Genomic DNA, 21,964 nt, shown 5'->3' on the forward strand with positions numbered 1-21,964 from the left:
CTTTATTTAATGCATGGCTTTGGGGAGGAGAACTTCAATTTTGTATGTGATTTGTTAGCAATTGAAAATGGTAAGTTTGAACATTTGCTTAATTGTCAAAGGTTTGTTTTTTAATGTTTAAGTCAAAGCAGTCATTATGTAGCCATGAAAAATCATAGAAGCAAAAGTGCAGGATAATTAGTGGCATTCTGAGAATCATAGAATGGTTTGGGCTGGAAGAGACCTTAAAGATCATCTAATTCCAATCCCCTGCTCTGGGTAGGGACACCTCCCACCAGACCAGGCTGCCCAAAGCCCCATCTAGTCTGGCCTTGGACGACACTGACAGGGATGGGGCATCCACAGCTTGTGTGGACAGCCTGTTCAGTGCATCACCACCCTCTGAGTGAAGAATTTCTTCTACCTGATTTTCATTTAAAATGAAATGGCCCTTGAATAAAAATCATTCTGTGCTTAGAGATTAGGGGCATGTATGGAGCATTAAAGCCCTTCTATTTAATATTTATTCCGCTCACTGTCTCCTGTATTTCAGCTTGACCTGTGCTGGAAGATGGTTCCTTAATAAAACTGCATAAACAAGCAGAGGTTTCAGGTTGCAGGAAACAGACAACTTCATGAGATGAATAAGCAGATACTGGGAACACTTGAAATCTAGTTCTAATGTGAAATTTAGTCCTTTCCTTTACAGAGTGTATTCTTTGATATGAGGGAATGAAGCCTGTTTTAATGAAATAGCCAAGTTGCTAAAAGCAATTAGTTGTCAAGCTTTTGCTTTCCTGTGACTTTGTGCTTTTTTTCTGCATGCTTGAGTTGTTTTGTGTAGGCCCACCTCTCCTAAATCCACAGGGGTGACAGGTGTGTGACACTGCAACTTTGATAAATGGAGAGTGCAAAGGGCGTTAGATATACAGGCTAGGAAGCACAGAAACTGCTAAACTCTCACCTGTATTCGTGCAATAAAGCAAGTGGAACCAAGAGTGTGAATTTCTGTGGAAAGATAAAGATTAATTTGAAAAGTGCTTTGCTGATCAGTAACTCATTTTTGTTTTTGTTTTTTTGCATTCTGTTCAGGGTTAGGAATTATTATTTAATGTTTGACAAGTGACCTGCAGTGTAGTGACTTTGAGTACTGTCTCTTATGACCTTTAATCTTCTGGAGTAACTGCTTGCCGTAAAGAGATTGTGCTGCTTCTTTAGGGAGAATCTCATCAGTATTGCTGAGCTAATTAATGCGATGAAACAAATCCAGAAGATTCCAGAGGAGAAGCTAACTAGGATTGCAGAGGCACTAGATGAAAACAAGGATGGCAAGATTGATATAGATAATGTTGTTAAGGTAAGTCTATGAACTATTTAAAGAAAATAAGGCTAGCCATTCTTCAAATATTACGCCAGTTTTGACTTGAATTCATATTGATGTCTTTTTCAAGAATCCTTACTTGATGCCAATGAGTTTTCTGGGGATGTATTGTGAGTAGATTTTAAAATAAATAGTAGCATTTCCAGGACCTGTATAGCTGTTGTTTCTGGAGGGCTGGGGGGGGGAATGATTCTTACCCTGTGTCTGTTACCTGCATTAGAGGTAGGTTTGTCTTGCATATGTAAAGTTCTGTAAAATCTGGTAATTCTGTTATGCTACTTATGAATGGGAGGGAGAATGAAAAAGGAGCTTTGGATCTGCTTCAGGAGTACCAGTATTTCTTCAGTCTTGACATCTTCTGCCTACTTGTGTACTTAATTTCATTGTGACCTGTATCTTCTGTGCTTGAAAGACTTCAGACCATCAGTTGTACTTCAGGTCCGCTGTAAATGACTAACTTTGTCAGTGAGCTCAGCTCTTAAAGCTGACAGGGTCTATGGGGCAGTAGCAATAGTGGCCTCTGATAACTTGACCTTTCTGTCTCTTTCTGCTTCCTTTCTGCTTCTTTTAATGTAATGTCTCAGTGCTTTTTCAGAGGCATTTTTCCACTCAGTGGGTATTGTGTTCTGTATACGATACTGTGCTTTTAGACAACCCTTTATTACCCACTTTGTCCTGTTTTCTTGTTTTGCAGAACTTTCTCAGGTTCCCCCTGTATTTCAAATCCTTCATTTTCCTGTTCCTTTTCTGCTTGGTAAACTTAGATGTTCTGTACTGTACAGAAATCCTCTTTAAAGATAGAAGGCTATGGCCAGCTAAAAAATACAGTATCAGCTTTTTGAAATACATTTTTTCTCTTCACTGATACTCTGAACAGCTGTTGCATTGAGTAACATTTAGCACACAGGGTAAATGAACTTCCTGAAATATGCGTATAATGCTGGACAGTTTTAAGAACTTGGGGAGCTGTGTCAAGAACATATTTGTACAAAAAGCTGTATAAAGGAATTTGGAAGTGCATGCTAAACTATTTTTTTAAATTTTGCTCTCCAAAAGACCTACCCTCCCCCTACTTTGTTGTTTTTTGTAAATTTATGCCTTTCTATTTAGTACAAGTCTCCTCAACAAAATGAAGCCTATAATGCAGATACTATCTAAATACTATTTCAGAAGTATTAGATACTGAATCTGAGCTTTCTGTTGAAACATATAGTAAGTGGGTTTGTCTTAACAAATGTTCTAAAATATCACGTGTCGAGATCAAAAGTTTTAGATCACTTGCTTTAAAATTTGCAGATATGTCTTAGGCACTGATTGTAGCTTATATTTATTTCATGTTGGAAAAAAAAACCCACACCATTCTTGAATATAAGAGAAGTGGCTGGTTTTTTCTTAACAAAAATTAAGATATAAAAATGTCTGAAAAATGTAAAAAAAATACTGTTTTAAATTTCATTCGATGTTCATGTAGGTAGTAGAATTGATTGACAAAGAAGATATTGATATTGGCACCAGCCAGGTCGCTGAGATTATGGCACTGCTTCAAAAGGAAGAAAAACTGGAAGAAAAAGAGAAAGCAAAGGAAAAGCACGATAAAGAAGCTGCAGAAATAAAGAATTAAGCTTCAGAATCTGAAGCAAAGCCCAATTGTAACCAAAACTGTGTATATCTTTGTGTCTAATGGCTACATATTACTTGAGCTTTTGTGATTATGGAAAGTGTTTTAAGCTGTTTCTAGTAATAAATCGTAGATACGTTTTCTGACATATGGAATGAAATTTCCGTTCATCAGAGAAATGATTTACTGTCATTCCATACAGATGAAAACAAAATATGCTTCTTCAGCAGTGTTCCTGCCCACAAAATCATGTATTTGCACTCATTGTTGTGGTACAGTGATCCATTAAACTTGCAAGTCTGCTGTATAAATTAAGTGTATTGATCATGAAAAGATGTTTTTCATTTATTTCCTTTTCATCGTTACATGGGGCCCAACCTTGCTTTGCTTCTACCTTCTGGCTCTTTCAGAATTTAATACAAGCTTTCCCTTCAGTCACAATACCACGTTTTTTGGTAACCTGTTGGTGAAGATTCTGTGGCTTCAATAGTAGCTCATTAGGTTGAGCCTTACATGAACTAAATATCACTAAGTTGTTGCCTCACTGACAGAGAATGTGACATTCTAATCACTTGTATGAATTCATGATTTTTTTTTCCTGTTGAAGGGAAAATCAGACTTATTTTTCCCTAGAATTGAAACTTCCCGTGAAGTTTGCTTCTTATGGGTGCCTTAAATTTCTTAAGACTAGGGAGTAGATGTTGTCGCTTCTACTCAAACGTCCATGAATTACTAAAGAAAGCATTAGAATCACAGGAGCCTTTCAAACAGTTTCAGAACACAATCTGTCACAGAGTAAAATGAGATAAAGTGGTTGTCTAAACAGCGAAATGAAATTAACTGTAAGGGAAAAATGTCAGTTGTGATCTTTTTGCAAAAATATTTTTTAAAAAAGCAATTATGAAGGTGTGTTGGTTGTTATTCATCTGGCAATTACTTACCATAACTAGTTCTGTTACCTCTCAATTGTCATCTCAGGTATAAAATCACTAACCAGGTACATTCAAAGTACTTAAATACTCTCATCTCATGGCCTTGCTTACTGTGCAGTCAGCAAGTGATGTCTGATATTGTTAGTGTTTTGATTACATCGGCTTCCTAATTAATTGATTGCTGTCTTTGTGTTATTAAATACTGACAGTAAGTCAAGGTTTACTTTTTAATGTCTGTCCAGAGGAGTAAATTTTTTAGTTTCAAAAGCAAAATGCCAACTGTAGGAGGTTCATATTTCCTGGTAACCTGGAATTTCCCTTGTTTCTTAAAATCTATGATGAAATACAACAAGTATGACTTGAACCAGCAGGGTTATTTTTTTATCTTTTTTTTTTTTTTCACCCAGTATCATAGGATCTCTTGATTTTGTGTACATTATAGAGAGCACATCGTATGTCTCTGTACACAGCAATATTGAGGTGGGCAGTTAGTAGTATTAATGCTTTTAGTAGTAGTAGCATATTTTTATAGAAAATGTTGACTCCCAGATGTATTTCATCGTAATTCTATGTTCAGTATTTATCTAGATTGGCTAAATTATTTGTAAAAATTCATTTCAAGTTAGTGGAACAAAAAAGTTTGGACAGTCTCATGGCTTGCATAATGGACCATTGTATTTAGTTGTTTCCAAAGCAAAGTGTACAGTAGGATGTACAATACAAATAATTCTAGAAAAAGGGTCAGTGTTTAGTTTAAATATTGAGTTAATATTCTGTACAGTTTGAGAAGAAAGCTGCTTTTACGGTAGGTAATGTGACTGTTCCTCCTGAGAATTGCTGTAATTATATCTTAAGTGTAAAATTATTGTAACAAAGCTGAAATTTCAAATCAGTATGAACTTTGCAATTAATGTACCCATAAATGAGGGGGGTTATTCTCCTGTAAATTAAGACTTACTTGGAGATTACAGCATGAAAGTTAGTTTGTAGATTTTGAAGATAGGACTTCACTGGATGCTTTTTTTAGGCCCAAACTTGTCTTAGGTGAAAAAGCGAGAGTAACTTGACAAAAAAAATAAAATTTTAAAACTAATTTTACATTGTATAAATAACTATTAAAATGAATGGGCTTTTATGTACCCCAAATTCTGTATTTGCTTATCTTCAGTTTGAGAACAGCATATAACAGACTTACTTAACATTCCTGAGATGCAGTGAAGTTATTTGTTATTTGAGCTAAAAAGGTCTGCTAGCTTTCACACGACAGCAAAAGCCTCAGCATGAGGAGGACTCAAATGCACACAAGTTGAAAACAGGGAGCTAGCAGAGAAAGCTGTTTTCAAAGCGTTACGAATTGAAGTTTCGTACATCTTTAATTCTCCTGACAGTACGTTATCTGACTGTAGCGTTCAGGAGTTTAAGACACATTGCTGCTGTTCTTGGATTGTGTTTACTTTTCACATAAATTTATGGATTAAGTAAGAAGGGAGCCAAAAGTAGCCGATTCTTTTCCTATAAAGAATGTTCCAATTGAAATAATTGTGGTATGGTTACTGAAGACTTCCAGCTTTTCGACTGGTTTGAAATTTCATCATTGTATATGATGAAATTTTAATGGTTTACATAGGAAAAAAAAAACACACAAATGTATGGCTTTCAGTCACAAATGTCAGTTTTCCCCTGTTACCTAAAGAGTTTAAGTGACATACACATCAGTAGCGAGGCATTTCTGTGGGAAATCTCTTTATTCTGATGTCAAAGTAGGGAAGCCCGTGACAACTGGACTTTAACATGTTCTGCAAGCTCAGAAAGATTGGGAAGCCCTCAGTGATTGACGTTTACTTGGTTTCAAACCTTCATGAACAGCTCTACAGATAAACCAGGCAACACGAGCAGATCGGTGGCTTGTGGACTAGCTCCAGATAACGCGCTTTGTTGTCTCTCATGTTGACCAAAACCAGAAGCCACAGTACTTTCAGAGAAAGGATGACTTCCAGGTGTACAGTAACCGGTCAGAACTTATTCCTGAGTGAATATTTAATCAGGAGATGTAAATATTTGTTTAAATAATTAAAAGGACGTGTGGGATTTGGGTGACCTTGTGACTTACACAGGCAAAGCCTCTACGCTCAGAGTTGGGTAATCAATCAGTAAAGCCGTTGTTGGGGTTGTTTCAGATCCATCTAAAATAATAAATTATTGAGATGAGTGTTTAAAAGAAAAAAAAAAGTAGGATGTCCTTTCTTCTTCCCCTTCAAAACAGTTATAGGACCTATTGACAAATTTGTTTCCAATGTGTTATCTCAAAAGATGGTTTTTACTGAGATTTTCATCGCTGATTGCATGATGTATGAGTAAACCTGCCTGCAAGTTAAGTACCAAAAAGCTAACTAATAGGTGGTTTGTCAGCAGGAATGCATGCAGGCAGAGAATTCGCTTGACAAGAGAGCTCATTGCACTATAGGCTTTGTCTGGGGGAAAAAGTTGCATCTTTTATACAACTCTGAAATAACTCTTGAACTTTGTATCTACATATCCTGCTAATCATTTAATCTTCAGCTACTTCAGCATGTATTTAAATCCTTTTAAATTGTTTATATGAAATTATTGGGTATATTTAATTAAAAAGAAAAATCCCATGTTCTGTTCTTGGTATGTATTCAAAGTTTTGAGTTTAAGAATTTCAGTCTATGTTATAAATTTAAGTTAAAAAAAAAAATTCTTGTCTATGCTCTGAGCATACTGGTCCTGTGTTTGCCATAATGCAATATAATTTTTTTAAGTTAATTGGAGCTTGTGTCCTTTTAGTTTTAATAAATGTATCATTTTGAAACCTGATCTGTCCATTACTTTATTTTCTTGTGTTTTTCTTTGTTTAGTGTTAATCGATTGCTGTTCAGATGAGATTCCTGGTGATAAGCTTTGAAACTAAAATGCTTGGGGTGGAAGAGGACACACAACAGGTGGTGTGTGCCTATATATATTTATATATACATATATATTCCTCTGTTAGCTTAATGTTCTTTACAGAGCTCACTTCAGTGTACAGCAGGCTTCTAAGCCTTGAGCACATCCCACAAAATGCTTTTTCATTAGAAAGCTGTTTGTGATTTATTGTTACCTCTCTCCCTGGAGCTTTGGCAGCCTGGGTGGGAAGCGGAGCCCAAGTCAGCAAGGTGTTCCAGTGCACGTGTGGTCCCTTGGAAATAACTGAGCCATCTCGAGCATAATTTGTATTGGAATTGCTCTCGGAAGTGTCAGTGCTCGTCTTGGCTCAGCTGTGCTCAGGACTAAGAAGTGCAGAGCAGGGATGAGCCAGGCCCAGAAGATGCAGAGGTCCCGTTGCAGGGGCCTGCGTTGCAGCCAGCCCCCTGGCTTCTTGCAAATAGGATTTGGGAACACACAAACATGTGGATCTACTTTCTGGTGTCAAAGTATTCCAACAGATGGCTGAAAACAACTTCCTGTCTCGAGGTGCTTTTGGAATAACTTAATCAATAAGCTGAGTTTGGTTGCGGATTTTTGCTTCTCCACGTAAAGCCAAATGCCATATATCAAATAATGGCTGAAAAGGAACAAGTTATGATACTTCTTAAGCTTTTGCTTTAAAATTTCCTTTAATGACAGGCTTATTTAGGGCGAATAGGATTGCTGTGCAGCAGTGTGCTAAAGCAGACTAGCAAGGAAATTGTGGCTTTGAGTTTGCAAACTCAAGGTGCGCACTGACAAGTGCGCTTGATTGTCATGATGTCCTGAGTGCCCAAGACAGCTACGTCCATTTTTGATTTACTGAGATAATTGGTTATATGAAAGAAATAGCTCTCTTTTCTAAGCATGTAATGAAGACTTAGATTGTAATAACTAGACTCAGTTGCTCTAAAGGAAAAAGGGTGCGTTTTTGTAACTCTTGCTTTCATGGAGTGGGAAAATAAAATGGCCATGCCCATGCCCAGGCAGGGAGCCTGGCTGCTCTGCTTGTCCTTGTAGGTGCCAGGCATGAGCCAAATCCAAGCCTCAGGAGAGCTGGGGCTGCTTGGGAGCCGTGTGGTGCAGCTCCTGATCAGGGCTGGGCTCCCAGGACCCTGCTTCTCTGGGTCTGAGCATCCCCAAGGGTGGAGACCGCGACCATTGGGCAGCCTCTGCTGGTGTTTGATCCCTCTTGGGAAGAAGAGTTTTCCTTGTGCTTCCCCTGTGTCAAATGAGCGTTAATCCATTCTTACAGATGATAATTGTCCACAAATATACACCAAGGGGGGTGATAATTAACATCACTAATTAGAAATTCTAGATAATGGAGACGTTGCTACAATCCAGTGCAGTGGAAATCAGGCTGCCAATGTGGGTATGCGGAAAACTGCTTGGAAAAACTTCTGACTTGATCAAATTCAGGTCTTACAGCTAATAGAGGAGTATTGCTGCAAAACCTTTTGGTGAAAAGTCATTTAAATGGTGACTAAATAGTTTCTCTGGCTCAGGAGTCTTACTTTTCTCACTGCTTCTACATTGAAAAGTGTTTCTGGTATTTTCCTGAATTATTTCTCAAGTCCGATGTGAACAGGAGGATGTTTGTAGTATGTTTCTAATTCCCTGTACTCTGTGCTCACTTCCATTTTTGTGTATTATTGGATATAAATCTTTCTCAGTAGTTAAATATCCTTCACAGGTCAAAAATTCTTTGGGGGCTCATTAGCATGTACAATTTTACACTTGCCAAACCTTCTGTGGTTTTCAAACATCAGTTTCTCTCATCTAACTGGCGTAAAGGATTTTTTTTGCCGTGCAAGAGATGGATCTGATTCAGATTTGCCTCTTTCCGTCTAGTATTTCTCTTTATGTGCATTGGCAGAGCAGAGCCCTTCATGAACGGCCTGATTTATGTCCCAGCGAAGGCTGCAGCCAGCAGTTCGAGATGTCAAAGCCTCCAGTGCGTGCAGGGAGCGGCTGTGCAGTCGCCCTCCCCCTGCCTTTTGTCCTGGCTCCAGGGTGAGAGCGAGCAAAGTTCCCTCTCCTTCATTTCTCACCATGTTTTTGGACCCTCTGCTGGGCAAGGGCTTCAGAGCCTTGCCCGAAGGAGAGCTGCTGAAAAGAGCTGAAGATGAGCAAATAATAATAATAATAATAATCCAAATGTCAATTTACTATTAATAATAAAAAATATAAAAAGTATAATATAAAAAGTTATAAATTGAAAAAAACATAATATAAATATAAATAAAGTAATTTAATAATATTCCAAAGACCTAATAATAATGATAATAATAATAATAATAGGTCTTTTGAATATTATTAAATTATTCATTATATATATTATAAATAATTATTATTATTCAAAAGACCTAATAATAATAATAATAATAATAATAATAATAATAATAATAATAATAAGTCTTTTGAATTTTATTTTTTTTATTTTTAATAGTAAATTGACATTTGGATTATTATTATTATTATAAGTAACAATAATTATAAGTAACGGCCTGTTATGTAGCCAGGGAAGTAACAGCCTGTTATGTAGGAAACCTGAGAATCTCTTCAGCTTACTTCAGACTTGAAAAAATAAGATTTTTTTCCCCCTCAGACTTAACATACCCTAAAGAAGTCAGCAAATCAGCACGTTTTTCTTCTCCCTCCTCCCCGTACCCCAATCTTTCTCTTTTCTCCATCCCTTACTGAACTTGCAGGACTAAGCCGGGACAATTTGTCGGGTCCTTGTTACGCTTCAGTTTCCCAGTACCTTGCTTTGTGATGGTGGAAGGAGAGCTGAAACAGTTACCATTAATTCTTTTTAATTCACATCTCACTAGGTGTTTTCTTGGTCCGTGTCAGCTCAGCAGCAGCATTCATCAGGCTCCACGCTCACCTTCCTCTGCCACAAGCGTGCGCCCTGGCGGTGGCTGAATTTTTTTCACCCTTCCCTTTGGATCCCAGCACAGGGAGCTGCATTTTTCACCAGCCACAAAATTTCAGGGGAAAAAAAAAAATCTGCTCCGAGGTTTAGCCTTCAAAATCAAGAGTGGCATTGAGAGGGAAGGCACGGGCAGCCGTATTTTTAGACCTACCTTCTGTGACCAGAGTTACGCATCCAAATGCCGTAACAAAAATAGCGCTGCGGTGCCGCAGTGACTCGGTGTGATTCAGTTTGAGGTGTACCTAAACCCCTTGGGGCACCCTTTTCCCTAGAAAACCCTTTGTGCCCGCTCTGGAAATGAGCTAGCTGGGAGTTGGACGTGCAAACTCAATAATTAATGGATGTCAGTCTGAAAAAACCTTTGGAATAAGTGATGGGGAGGAAGAATTAGCACAGAAACCCAGCTACATTTTAAATGCATGATGCTGCAGTCACCGAGACCCTTGGCATGGCAAAGAGGCCAGCTGGGCAGGATGGTGAGGGGATCTTGGGGACTTCAAGGGGCCGGTGGTGGCCGCTCGCTTGGTGGCGTGGCCCGACCAGAGCGGGCACGGAGCTGCTGGTGGGGAGGGATGGGATGGGATGGGATGGGATGGGATGGGATGGGATGGCAGGAGTGGAATGGGATGAGATGGGACGGGATGGAATGGGATAGGATGCAATGGGACAGGAGAACCTCCCCAGGCAGAGGGTGCTGCAGTGCCAAGCATCACGCTGGGTCACACCACTCACTGCTCTTCCCTTACTGCTCTTCTTCTTTCCCACCCTACACCTGGCGCTTCATATCTGGTTTGAAATTACAAAACACTTTTTGTAATTAGCATTGCAAATCCTCTGCCTTCCAGCTAAAATGCTGCGCGCATCCCCTCCCCGCATTCACATGACTTCTCCCATCGGATCCCATGCCTGTTTTTCCCCAGCCCGTATTTATTTACACCCAGGTCCTTGCTCTGAGCTCACAAGCTCCGTTCCCTGCTTGTTGTCTTATTCTCTCCCCCTGAAGCTGCTGTCACCCCAAGGCCATATCTGGCTGCCGGGTGTCCCCACGCTCCCCCCATTTCATACTCCATCTCCTCTCCTTGTGTCACCATGACACTGCTTGCTTGCTTTGACCTAGTATAATTGCCCACTGGACTTTCTAAAATTAATCCCTGTTTAAAACACAGCATCGTTTCTAAGAAATTCTCCAAATCTCCAGTTTAAAAACTGACACTGAAGGAGAGCCGCCTGCAGTCCCCTGGTCAGCCCTTGTACTGGTTTGTTGCTATCACACTGTGGTTTGTGGAGGTTTTCTTGTGGACGAAGGCAGAGGGGAAAGAGTCTTTAATAAGACAAAAATAAATGATTTCCCCGCCCTTGGAAAATCAAGTAACAAAAGCCAAACTGTTTCTAGTGAATTTGTCTGACACCAATTTCTGTAATTTCAGCTTCAGTTTGCTTGGTGGAAAAGCCTCTGAAGCTGTTTTCTTTGTTGAGTGCTCATATTATGCATTAATGTGTGTAACTTCAAAGCTGCACAGCTCCTCCAGAAGCTCCCTAACTTTCCCATTAGTGACCTGTGTCCTCCCTGCCCAGAGCCCTTCCCTCTGGGTCAGTGAGTGCAGTGTTTGTTACAAACTCTGCTGCACCAAGGCTTTGCTCAAGGTGCCCAGAGCTGCCTTGCGTGATGTCTCCTACCTTGGCTTGATCTGACACCATGTCCAGAGGTGCCTCCCAGCCCCTGCTGAGGATATGGTCCCTTTGTGATGGGTCAAGTTGCTCACCTGGGCTTACATCCTCCCACCAAGCCCCCAGCTGTTGTAAGAGCAATGCCAGTGTGCTCCATTAAGAATGAGTTACACACTCGTGATTTGGTGGCTTGGACGTGATGCTTCAAATAACTCAGGCATGTTTTAAAGAAACGTAGCTTGTTGAAAGGGTATGAACTGGAAAATCGGGATAATTCTGGCTGGAGTGGCCCCCTGGTGGTCACTGAATCCAGCCTCCTGCTCAGAGTGGGGCTGTGTTTTGATGTCCTTGCCCTTTACCTGTTCTGCACGTCTTTGAGGATGGAGATCGCACAGATTCCCCAGGTCTGGGTTCTGTGTGTGACCACCCTCCTGGTGACAATATTTTCCTAACACCTGGTGGGTTTCTCCTATGTCACATAGGAGAAATCCTATGTCAGCCTCTGGTGGGATTCTCCTATTGATCCCTGCTTTCCAGGGGGCCAATCCACATCCTATGCTGGCACATGGGGTTGCTCCTCCCTGGGCACAGGACCCTTTGGCTTCGTAATGTTCCCATCACCCTGCTTCTCCAGCCTGCTTTGCTCCTGTGCATGCAGCCCCCTGCCTGCAGGGAATGATGCCCAACACCACACTGATGAAGAAGGGTACGGAGGAAGGACCAAAATGAAAACAAGAGGGTCACACGGACAAAACACCATGTGGAATCGTTAAGTCTCACTTGCCAAATCCACGAGGTTATTCAGGGTGAAACCAGCACAATGACAGCCATGGAACTGATGGCAATTTGTGCAATTATTATACAGTGAACAAACCACCATGTGGTGTTAGAGAAGGTCTGAAAAAAAAAATTAATAGGCTGTTGGTTCATATGTGAAAGTACTAAACTCATTGACTGTGATGTGTTCTAAAAACAGTGACCTGAGCCTCTGCATCGAAAATATAACACTTCCCTTAGAAAGCCTTACCCAGGTCTAAGCAGAAAGCTTTCTGGCTGATGCCCAAATACTGTTGTGTTTTTTTGTTTGTTTGTTTATTTTTTTTTTTCTAAAGTGCCATAATTATCTTTGTTTTCATTATTTTTGGTGGTAAGTTTTCCTTTTTCTTTTCCCCACTTCGGTTAAGCGGTGGTGTGTGCGCAGCTGATGATGCTGAGAACAATGGCATTCCTGTCGCCGTGAAATGATACCATGAAAAGCTTATGGGATTTTGTACATACTGGACTTACAAATCATAAATGACTTGTTCATTATTTACTCTGCGTGGGGTAAAACCTTAAACAAAAAGTTGTTCTCTGGTTCACCTCCACATCACTTGCTTTCTGCCCTCCACCTTTGCTAGCTTTCAGCTGTGGCAGCACAGATTTTTTCAACATATTTCGTGGTGCTGCTCACTGTGGTTCCGAAGCTGCTGTACAGCAGAGCTGGAACTTGCTGGATCTTGGACCAAAGTGGATGGGTTATGGGGTTTTTGTTCGATCTACAGATTTCTGTGCTGGTTTGCCCCAGGTCTCCCTGCCCTACAGAATGATTTAAATGCTGCCTTGACAGTTCAGAGCTGCTGCTTGCTTAAAAGCACTTTGCAGCCACAGGGACTGTTTCTCAGCGGTACCTAAGGGCTATAAAAAACAGAATAATCCCCCAAGTGGTTTGTGTTTAAATCCAGACACAGCCTGGATCCAGGTGAGGATTCCTTTGGGATTGGTGTCACAAGACAATTAAGATGCCAGGAAGAACAGGGGTTAAAAAGCATTGTCAGATTGTAATGGATCTGAATATAACATGCCATGATGCCAACAAGACCATGACGACATCCTCCATATCCAGCCCCACACTTGCTGGCTCCAGATCCTAAAACCTTTACTCTCGCAGTGTTTTTTTTATAGTGGGACTCTAGCAGCGAGGACTGAAGGCTGCCATGTCCGAATAAACCTCCTGAGCTCCCGGTGCTGGATGGAAAGAGGCCAGCTGGGGAGTTTGCTCAAAGCCTTTCCTCGTTGGCTTTCCTCATTGTCGTTCCCCACACAGGATACACAAACCCCTGGAGGGGGGAGGAATAATTTCTCCTCCACAAGAGTTATCCGTGGGGCTGCAGCCAGGGAGATGAATTTCGGGACAGACGTAAGCAGGAAGGTGCGATCCAGTGCACACACGCGTAACGAGGAGGCAGCAGCTGGAGAGGCTGCAGGGCGACGGGGGAACATCTGGAAGCGATGGGGACTGCAGCCCAAGTGGGACAGCGTGACGCCGAGAGCTTTCTGGGCTGGCTCCACAGCCGAGCTGTGTTTGGGATAAGGGAGGTGGCTGCAGCGGGTGCTGAGGTCTGAAGCACACTGTGTTGAATCCAGCCTCTGGTAATGCTCCCCACCGCTGATACCGAGGGGCTGGAGCGGGTCCAGATTGATATGGATAACGCATGGCTGGTTGCTGTGAGTTAACAGCCCCTACTTTTAGTAGGGAACCCCTACTTTTAGGAACCCCCACATTTGGGAACGTTTGCTGCTCAAATCCCGGCTCTCCCTTCTCCTCCAGAGGCTGATGTAGGCATTTAAACCAGCTCCGCTCCTGATTTAAGGTATTGCCCCAGATTAGGGATAAAAGGATTTAGGACGGGATCGTGGGATGTCTCTGGTGCAATGCCCTGCACCAGTCAGAGCAATCTGCTCAGGGCTTTGTCCAGCTGAACGCAAGGGTTTGGCCCCAGGATGAAGAGGCCACAACCTCCCCAGACAGCCCACTTGTGATCACTGACCACCTGTACAGCGACTTTTTTCCTTTGATTTAATTGCCATTTCCCACCTTGCAACTCACCTCCGTTGCCTCTCGGTGCAAACGGTAACATTAATTATTAATTAACCAAACCCCTGGGTTAATACCCCGAGGGCAGCACGTCCCTTGGTAACCAGCCACCGGGCTTTAATTTGCTGGCACCGGAGGAGTGGAGGACACGAAGCATTCCTGTTTTTTCCAGCTCTGAACACCACAGCAGGGCCTCCGTGTCAGCCAAGCAGTGGAGCCTGGGTTATCCCATCCCCTCGGTACCTCTCCCACAAAGATTTTCTGCATGGGGCCAGCGGTGGCCCCAGGAACACCTGCATTTTCGCCAGGCGATGAATCCATCCCCATACAAAGCCCATTTGCAGTGGTTGAAGGCGCCCCTGGAAGCCTTGGGGATGAAAAGCCCTGCAAAGACCGGAGTTGTTTATTATTATGATTGCTAAAATAAAACTTTAAGACATCTTAATGTAAAGGGCTCGTTGGAAGGTTTACAATTAGGGGTGTTTTATGAGGGGAGAAATTATTTCCAAGAACCAAATTACAGCAAGTCCCCCTCAGGACAAGGCAAAAGAAGAGTTCAAGTGTATTACAAAATCAGCATGGCTATAGCTTTCTAAGCTTTTAAGATCCCTTGATATCGGGGGAAAGGGGAAAGGAGAGTCAGGCAGCCAGAAGAGGAATTTGTCTCTATTGGGAAACCATTACAAGGATGCAATGTGGTGGCTGGGACCCAGGCAGAATTTGAATGTCATCCCTTTTCTATAAATCATGCAGAAGCATCGTCACATGTTAAAACACGGAGCCCAGAGGGAAGTATTTTCTCGCTCTGTTGAGCTGGGATGTAGTGTTGGGGACTGGAATTCAAGGGTCCCAGGCAGAGGGGTCCCGGGTGGTGTGTCCCAGCTGCTGGGGAGCAAAGGGATGAGGATGCTGCACTGGGAACATGTCTCAAGGCTTTGCTTTGAGGGTTGTCCTGGCCATATATAACGCCCAGCAGGAAAATGGGATCTTCACCATGGGTCACATTTCCTCTCTAGAGCATGGGTGGAGAGGCTGCCACCTAGACCCAGAGTCATAGGACTGCGCTGGTGTCAAATAATAGTGATGCAACTCAAACAGAAAGCTTTAGGGGCAAAAAATTGGAGTTTCCTGCGGAAATTCAAGGTGAGCAAAGGCCAGTGGGCACATCCCATGCAGCTTTCAGCAGTGATGCCACCCGGTGCTCAGTCTGCATGCTGTACAAGTAGCTCTTGTATTACCATCGTGCTGCCCCGCACACTGTCCTGCAGGAGATGGGGAGGTGCTGCAGGCTCCCGGTGGTCTCTGCTTATAAGGTTTTGGGAGCCTGGCTCCACGGAGGTGTGCAGTTCTGGTTTTACTGACAAAATCATGCTCACAAAAACCCTGTTGAGAGCTTGGCTGTACTTGTAGCTGGGCCCAGCCCTCCTCTGCCAGCCCCAGTACAAATGTCTTGCCCTGTTAGAGTCTCCCAAAATGTTGGGAAATGTCAAGGCCCCTTTCTGCTAAGCACTGTATCAGAGACGCATCCCTTACTCAGTGTCTGTGGTGTGAACAGCCAGTGTGAGCAATATGTGTAATCCGTTCCTACCTTATTTACACAGCCTGCCCCCTGTGCATGAACCAGGGAAGAAAACTGATGGAAGGGAGAAAAATTGGTTGCTAATTAGCAATTACTTCATTAATAGAAGACATCTGCTTCACATTAGGCAGGCGGAGATGAAGGAGGCTGAATCTCACATCCTCAGTGACTAGCTGGGACAGTCAGTGTGCTCTGAGGAGCTGGGGGCTTGTTCCTGTGGGCTCAGAGTACAAAGTCTGAGCCACTTTTGAAAGCAAGAAATGGCTGTCATTAAGGAAAAACGGTGAAAATGTTTTTCGTTGTTTGCTGGTTGTTTTGGCTTTTGTGATATATATATATATATATATATATATATATATATATATATTTATCCCAATAATCTTGCAGGCATTCCTGAGGTCACTTCAGAGGGAGGTGTGATTCTCCCTTGCAGAGCAGAACCAAGAGCCCAGGAAGGTAGCAAGGATGAAGGGAATGAGCTGTGGGGACGGGATTACCTCCAGGAGAGGGGCTGGAGGAATGCCAACAGCTAAATGACCGAACCACCTTCAAAGGAATTTGGAAGATCGCCTTCCCCAGCCACCAGGCTGCTTTGGGAGATGCCTTTCACTGTGTTGGGGTGAATATCACCGAGCAGGAACAGGAAGAAGACTCCAGCCCTTCTGACACAGCAGAGGTTTCCTCCTAGAAGACAGGGATAAGGAGGGCAGAGGGCTTCATGTGGGCCACTGTGGGACTGTAACACCACGAAGGCCAACGGTGAGCTCCTTGGGCATGGCCTGGGCAGCACTGAGCAGAAGGTGTTGGGCAAGTCCTTGAAGTCTGAGTTTCTGCGAGAGAATTTGGATTTTTTTTTTTTTTTTTGGTCAGAGAATTGTGTGCAGGGTGGACAAGGAAACAAATACGTCCGAGAGAATCAACAGTTTGGGAATATGCAAGTTAACTTTCCATGGCTGTGTTTCTTTGAAGGTATCCCCTTCCCCTAAATTTTCCTTTGCTCCTCTCAGTTGTGTTTCTGTCCAAACTTTCTTCCCCTCCAAAAGCTGGAATACTTTCATTATATTGAAATTAAATGGAAAAAAATATATATCCCCAACTAAATCTGAAAGTGATCAAAAAATTTAATACAAAAAGCCATTTTTCCTTGAAAACAATTCAGCTGGCTGGGATCAAATCTTCTCCTGTTGAAACAGCAAAATTCCCCTTGGTTTCAGGAACCGTGGGGTGGGTGCTTGGCAGATTTTGGTGCCCACAAGGGCAACAGACTCCTAATTTCATCAGTTGCAGAACTCTTTTCCCTGATCACCACATGGGTTTTCTGCCTATGGATTAGGCACATTTGGATTTTGGAGCTCGTCTACCAGGCACGATTGACCAGAATAATATAATAAGAGTTGCTCCGGAGCTGCTGCTCATCTGAACTCTATTTAGGAATCAAAGAGAGCATACTCCAGAGCAATTATTTTGCTTTGGAGGAGAGTATTAATTATCCCCACTGTAAAATGACTCTTATTGTGGAAGACAGTGGTCTGTGCAGGGAGCTATTCCAGAGCAGTTATTGTGGAATAGCTTATTCTGCAATAGCTATTCTGGTCAAGTTCCCTGCGTCGGCAAGCCTGGAGCCTCCGCTGCAGCACGCTGCACACGCAGCCGCTGGCTTCACGGGCTGGTATGCGGCTGCGAGCTGACGGCCCCAATAATGCTCTGATCCTGCTTGCCTCTGAGTGAGGAAGGCAGGAACTGCTCTTAGAGCTCTGTTACTGCCGCCACCGCCTGGATTTTTTTTACCTCCGTTAGGTGTCATGCATTCCCTTCTGATATCTCCGTGCAGGTAGGCGGTGTTGCTCGCCCCTTCTCCAAGGAAAAGTTGAGTTTTGCCGTGTTTTATCAACATTTCCCAACTTTCTCAACTTTAGGGGTGTTTTATTGACATTTCTCAACTTTCTCAACTTTAGGGGATTTATCCCTCTGCCCAAACGGATGCACACAGTTTTGTTTTATTTTTATTCTCAGCGCTGGATTTCCTTTTTTTTCCCCCCAGATGGACAATGAGGTGAAACCACAGCAGGTCCCCGTGGGCTCTCACTAGGGCAAGACACATCCCTGTATGTCATTGCCCCATCTGTACTGGCTTCCCAGGCAGCCTTCAGCCGGCGTGACAGGGTTTTCCTGCCCGAGCCAACTTGAATCAATGTGGAGCGTAAGATTTCAGGAGACAGTATCAAGCCCTTCAGTAAAATCCAAATAGATTGCAGCTGCTCTGCGCTACATTAGCCCCTTAATTTTGCAATTCTGTCCCAAAAAACTGGGGGGAAGGGCAAAGAAAGCTGGAGTCTGATGGGATTTTGATTCCGCAAAATCAAACGCGAGTCAGAGGAAGTACTTTCCTCGGGCAGGTCGGCATGGCAGATTTTCCATGTCTGTAACATGGGCTTCTTTCGCTACCCCTGCAAGCCCCTTTTATCCATAATTAATGATTGGCTTCTTCCCTGAATTGGAATTATCTGGGTTTTCCATGGCTAGTATAAAATTTTCTGAAGCAAATTTTGGCTCTTAAGGCTCCTGTTGGCTTCCAGAGGGACTTCTGTTCCACAGGGAAGCGTTCTTCAAAACAGTTAAACGTAAAAAAAATAATAACAAAAAATCCACTGCAGCCCCAAAACAAATGATATATAACTAGGTCTGTACTGAGCCAGTTTGGTGTCATAGATCAAGAGGGGGCCCTGGAGATGCACCAGCCCTGCACGTTTCAGCACAACGTGACGTTTCCTGGAAATTGCTGTCCCTCCAGCCTGCAGGGCATCTCTGGTGTTGGGGAATCCCAGAGAAATGCCCGTGGGTGTTGGCTATGGGTGGTGGCGGGGTTTATCACTTTCAGATCAGCTGGCAGTGTTTGTCTACACACATCTGAGATAATTTCCCCTCCCACCCTATCCTCCCAGCCTTCGTTAACAAAAACTTCCAGAGATCTAATCCCGAAATACTGGGTGCTCTTCAGGACTCTGCCAGCCATTGACCTCAAGAGTGTTGTGGACACAAAAGAGTGAACCTTGCATCTTGTATGTTCCTTTTTATTTTTTATTTTATTTTATTTTATTTTATTTTATTTTATTTTATTTTATTTTATTTTATTTTATTTTATTTTATTTTATTTTATTTTATTTTATTTTATTTTATTTTATTTTATTATTTTATTATTTTTCAGTTTAAGTGATGTTGACTGCCTGTTGTCCTTCTAATGGATCTTGGCTCTGTTGTCCTCCAGCTGCTTAATGAACTCTCTTCACTCAGTCATTGCTGTGTTTCTTTGTTCCCCTCATTAGATGGGTTTTGGTCTTGTAATGATCTTTGGTATTTGCTGTTCACCACCTTTAAGTGTGTCCTGGTCTTCAAGTTCATGTTTGAAAACCAAACCAGAAACAAGCATCTCAATGGTATTAACAAGCCAGTTAAGTCCTCCACGGGGGTAAGAGAAGAGCAGCTGAGCAAGCTTATTAGTGTGTGTTTGCCTTTTCCAGCAAAGAAGAAATTTCCTTTTCCCTATGAAGCTGGTTGGCAGTTGCCCTTTTCTGCTAAAATACCAGCCATGTGCCATAAAAGAATAATTCTCCAGAGGACATCCAAAGTGGTGAACTTACTGGGAGGTTATTGAGTCACTAAGGTGTTGTGGAAGGTCAGTAAAGTGTCCGTGCATCACCTATGGCAACTGAGAGGTTAAAGGGATTAAAAGTGCCAGGTGTAATAGAGAGTGAAGCCCCTAAAAGAGTCCCTGACCCATCAAGGTGTTTGGCCACGTGTGTGATGCTGTGCTTGTAGCCCAGCTGGGGGACCTACGCCAGTTCGGGTCCCTGGCTGAAGCAGGGCTTGCACTTGGTACCGTCCCAGCCGAAGGAACCCGCAGCCCAAAGCAGATATTTCCGTGCACAATGCCTGTGGCTCGGCAGCAATGAAGATGTAACTGAAGCCGGGAGCTTGCTCGAGCCCATGTAGGAAATTGGATGTTTGCCATTGTTTCTGCCGAGCGGGGCCAGGCCGTGGTTGCACGCTTCGGCATCGCGCGGGCTGCTGTGCTGATCTCAGGGCTTTCTCAGTGCAGACCGTATCAGAGTGGGGAGGGAAAGAGATTAAAGATAAAACCTTGGGAGCTGATTTCTGGGAAGCTGCTGCATTCATCTTGCCTTCCTCTGAACCACAACATCTCACAGAAACTCCACATGGGAGCACTGAGATGTCTTTGCCACCTACTGTCACGAGATACCCTCAGCAGCCAAACCCCTCTTTGGTGCTCATTCTCTCTTCCTCCAAAAAAAGAACAAAACCCTCAATAAAACCAGATTTCCTTTCCATGTTCCCAAATCCAATATATAGTTTTAAGCAGAAGGGCTCCTTCCCACTGTATTCTGTATGTATAACCCAAGAAAGAAGGTTCTGTTAGAACATTTCTTAATATTAATACCTGGAACACATCTGAAAAAAAAAAGTTTCTTTTTTTTCTGTTCAAAAAGAACAGCAAAAATTCAAAAGGATTTTTTTTCCCCTTACTTCTGATAAAATTGAATAGTAAAGGAAGAAATGAATACCTTATGTCAAACTCAGAGGAGGATCCAGGCTGCCTTTCTGCTGTCTCTAGCTCTGGTACTGACTGTGCATGGGAACCTTGCTTAGGTGGGACCCTGTACGAGGAGAAGGCGCCTTGCTTCCCTCAAGCTCTTGGCAAACTCAAGCTTGTCTTCTCTGTGCCTCGGTTTGCCTGTCTCCAAAGCATAGGTAGTGCCACAAACCCAGCTCAGCTCCAAATGTTCAACTGAGGCCAACCAAAACAGCTCTAGTACAGTCAATGTTGGCCATATACTCATCTGCTTGCATTGCTTATAGCTTTTATCCTGCTCATGTCATCTCTCCCCTAGTGATTTATTTTTCCCTTCATGCTGTCACATCCTGATTTATGTCTTTGCTGCTGATGGCAAGGCCTTGGCTAGATGCTCTGCAACTGGTGTGCTCTATGCTATGGTGAAGGTAATTAACAGTAGCAGAGACCAAGAGGTTAATTCCAAGCTCCTTTCCTCTGCCTGGACAGAGCATAAATCCTCTCTAAAAACAATTGTGCAAGCAGCTGCCACTTAGTATAGAAATTAATAATTCTGGGGTTAAGAAAGTTATATATATATATATATATATATATATATATATATATATATATATATTCAGAGCATAACAGCAGAGGTAATATTTAAAGCTATTTTTGTGGTTTTGGCATTAAACCTTCTATGTAGAGACTTAAATATTGATTATCTCAGTCCATTTTCATTCAGAACTCAGCATGCATGTCCTGAAGGGAGCAAAAATCTCTAAAATGGACTTTTTTTTTTTTTTTTTCAGATGGATGGAGAAATATTAAGTGTGTGTTTTACTTTTTTTATTACCCTGGTTTTAATTAGTATTATGTTTCTAGTAAGGGGAGTGAATAATATTTCCCTGATTGGCACTCTGTTTAATTAAGCAAACTGCTTGCTCTTAAATCAAACTCACTTGGCTCCTCCTGAGATTTACAGATTTTAGCTGCAGTCCATGAAAGGGCTGATGACTGGTACCATCAGAAGGGGGCAAAATTTGTATGGTGAAGTGAGGTTTTTCCTTACTCCCATAACAGTTTCAGTTCATGAGCAGGACTACCTTGTGCAGAGGTTTGGGTTAGCTAGCGCATGGGTATATAGCATGGGAGACCTTGCACAAGGGGCAGAAGATACATTTCCATCCCACTGGCTTGAAACCTGAAAGTCAGATCAGGTAGGAGCCAGCACAGACCCCAGTGAGCAATGGGAAGACACTGGGATGTATCCAGCATTTTTAGAAGATCCCACTGCTGCTGTAGGATCCCTGTTTATAGTGCAGCTGTGGTGCCTTTTGTTCAGTCTGTCTCACCTGGCAGTTGGCTCAGTAGTTTCCTTGCTCATCAATTAATGAAAAATTTACCTCATTAGGTGCAGATGACTGTTTTATAAAACACCAGGAAAAGAAATAGGACCTGGGCTGCATAGTCCG

General features: G+C 42.6%; 1 protein-coding gene and 1 long non-coding RNA gene across 3 annotated transcripts in view; both read left to right on the plus strand.

Annotated features, from left to right (window-relative positions):
• Window positions 1-6,748, plus strand: part of LETM1 (leucine zipper and EF-hand containing transmembrane protein 1) — a 30,043-nt gene extending 23,295 nt beyond the window's left edge. The window contains exons 13-14 of the mRNA XM_027455686.3: window positions 1,198-1,336; window positions 2,832-6,748. Of these exons, the coding sequence (XP_027311487.1) occupies window positions 1,198-1,336; window positions 2,832-2,981 (289 nt within the window). The 3' untranslated portion in view covers window positions 2,982-6,748. The remainder of the gene's footprint in view (window positions 1-1,197; window positions 1,337-2,831) is intronic.
• A 9,239-nt stretch (window positions 6,749-15,987) lies between these two features.
• LOC106015906 (uncharacterized) lies at window positions 15,988-18,918 on the plus strand. 2 transcript variants are annotated; one of them, XR_002400462.3, is made up of 3 exons: window positions 16,048-16,205; window positions 16,310-16,891; window positions 17,964-18,918. It is a non-coding gene; the product is annotated as an uncharacterized lncRNA (long non-coding RNA). The 2 variants fall into 2 exon arrangements; XR_002400461.4 differs by lacking the exon at window positions 17,964-18,918 and having other exon boundaries at window positions 15,988-16,205; window positions 16,310-17,023.
• The last annotated feature ends 3,046 nt before the right edge of the window (window positions 18,919-21,964 follow it).

This window comes from Anas platyrhynchos, chromosome 4, assembly GCF_047663525.1.
Source record: "Anas platyrhynchos isolate ZD024472 breed Pekin duck chromosome 4, IASCAAS_PekinDuck_T2T, whole genome shotgun sequence".
Classification (NCBI taxonomy): Eukaryota; Metazoa; Chordata; class Aves; order Anseriformes; family Anatidae; genus Anas; species Anas platyrhynchos.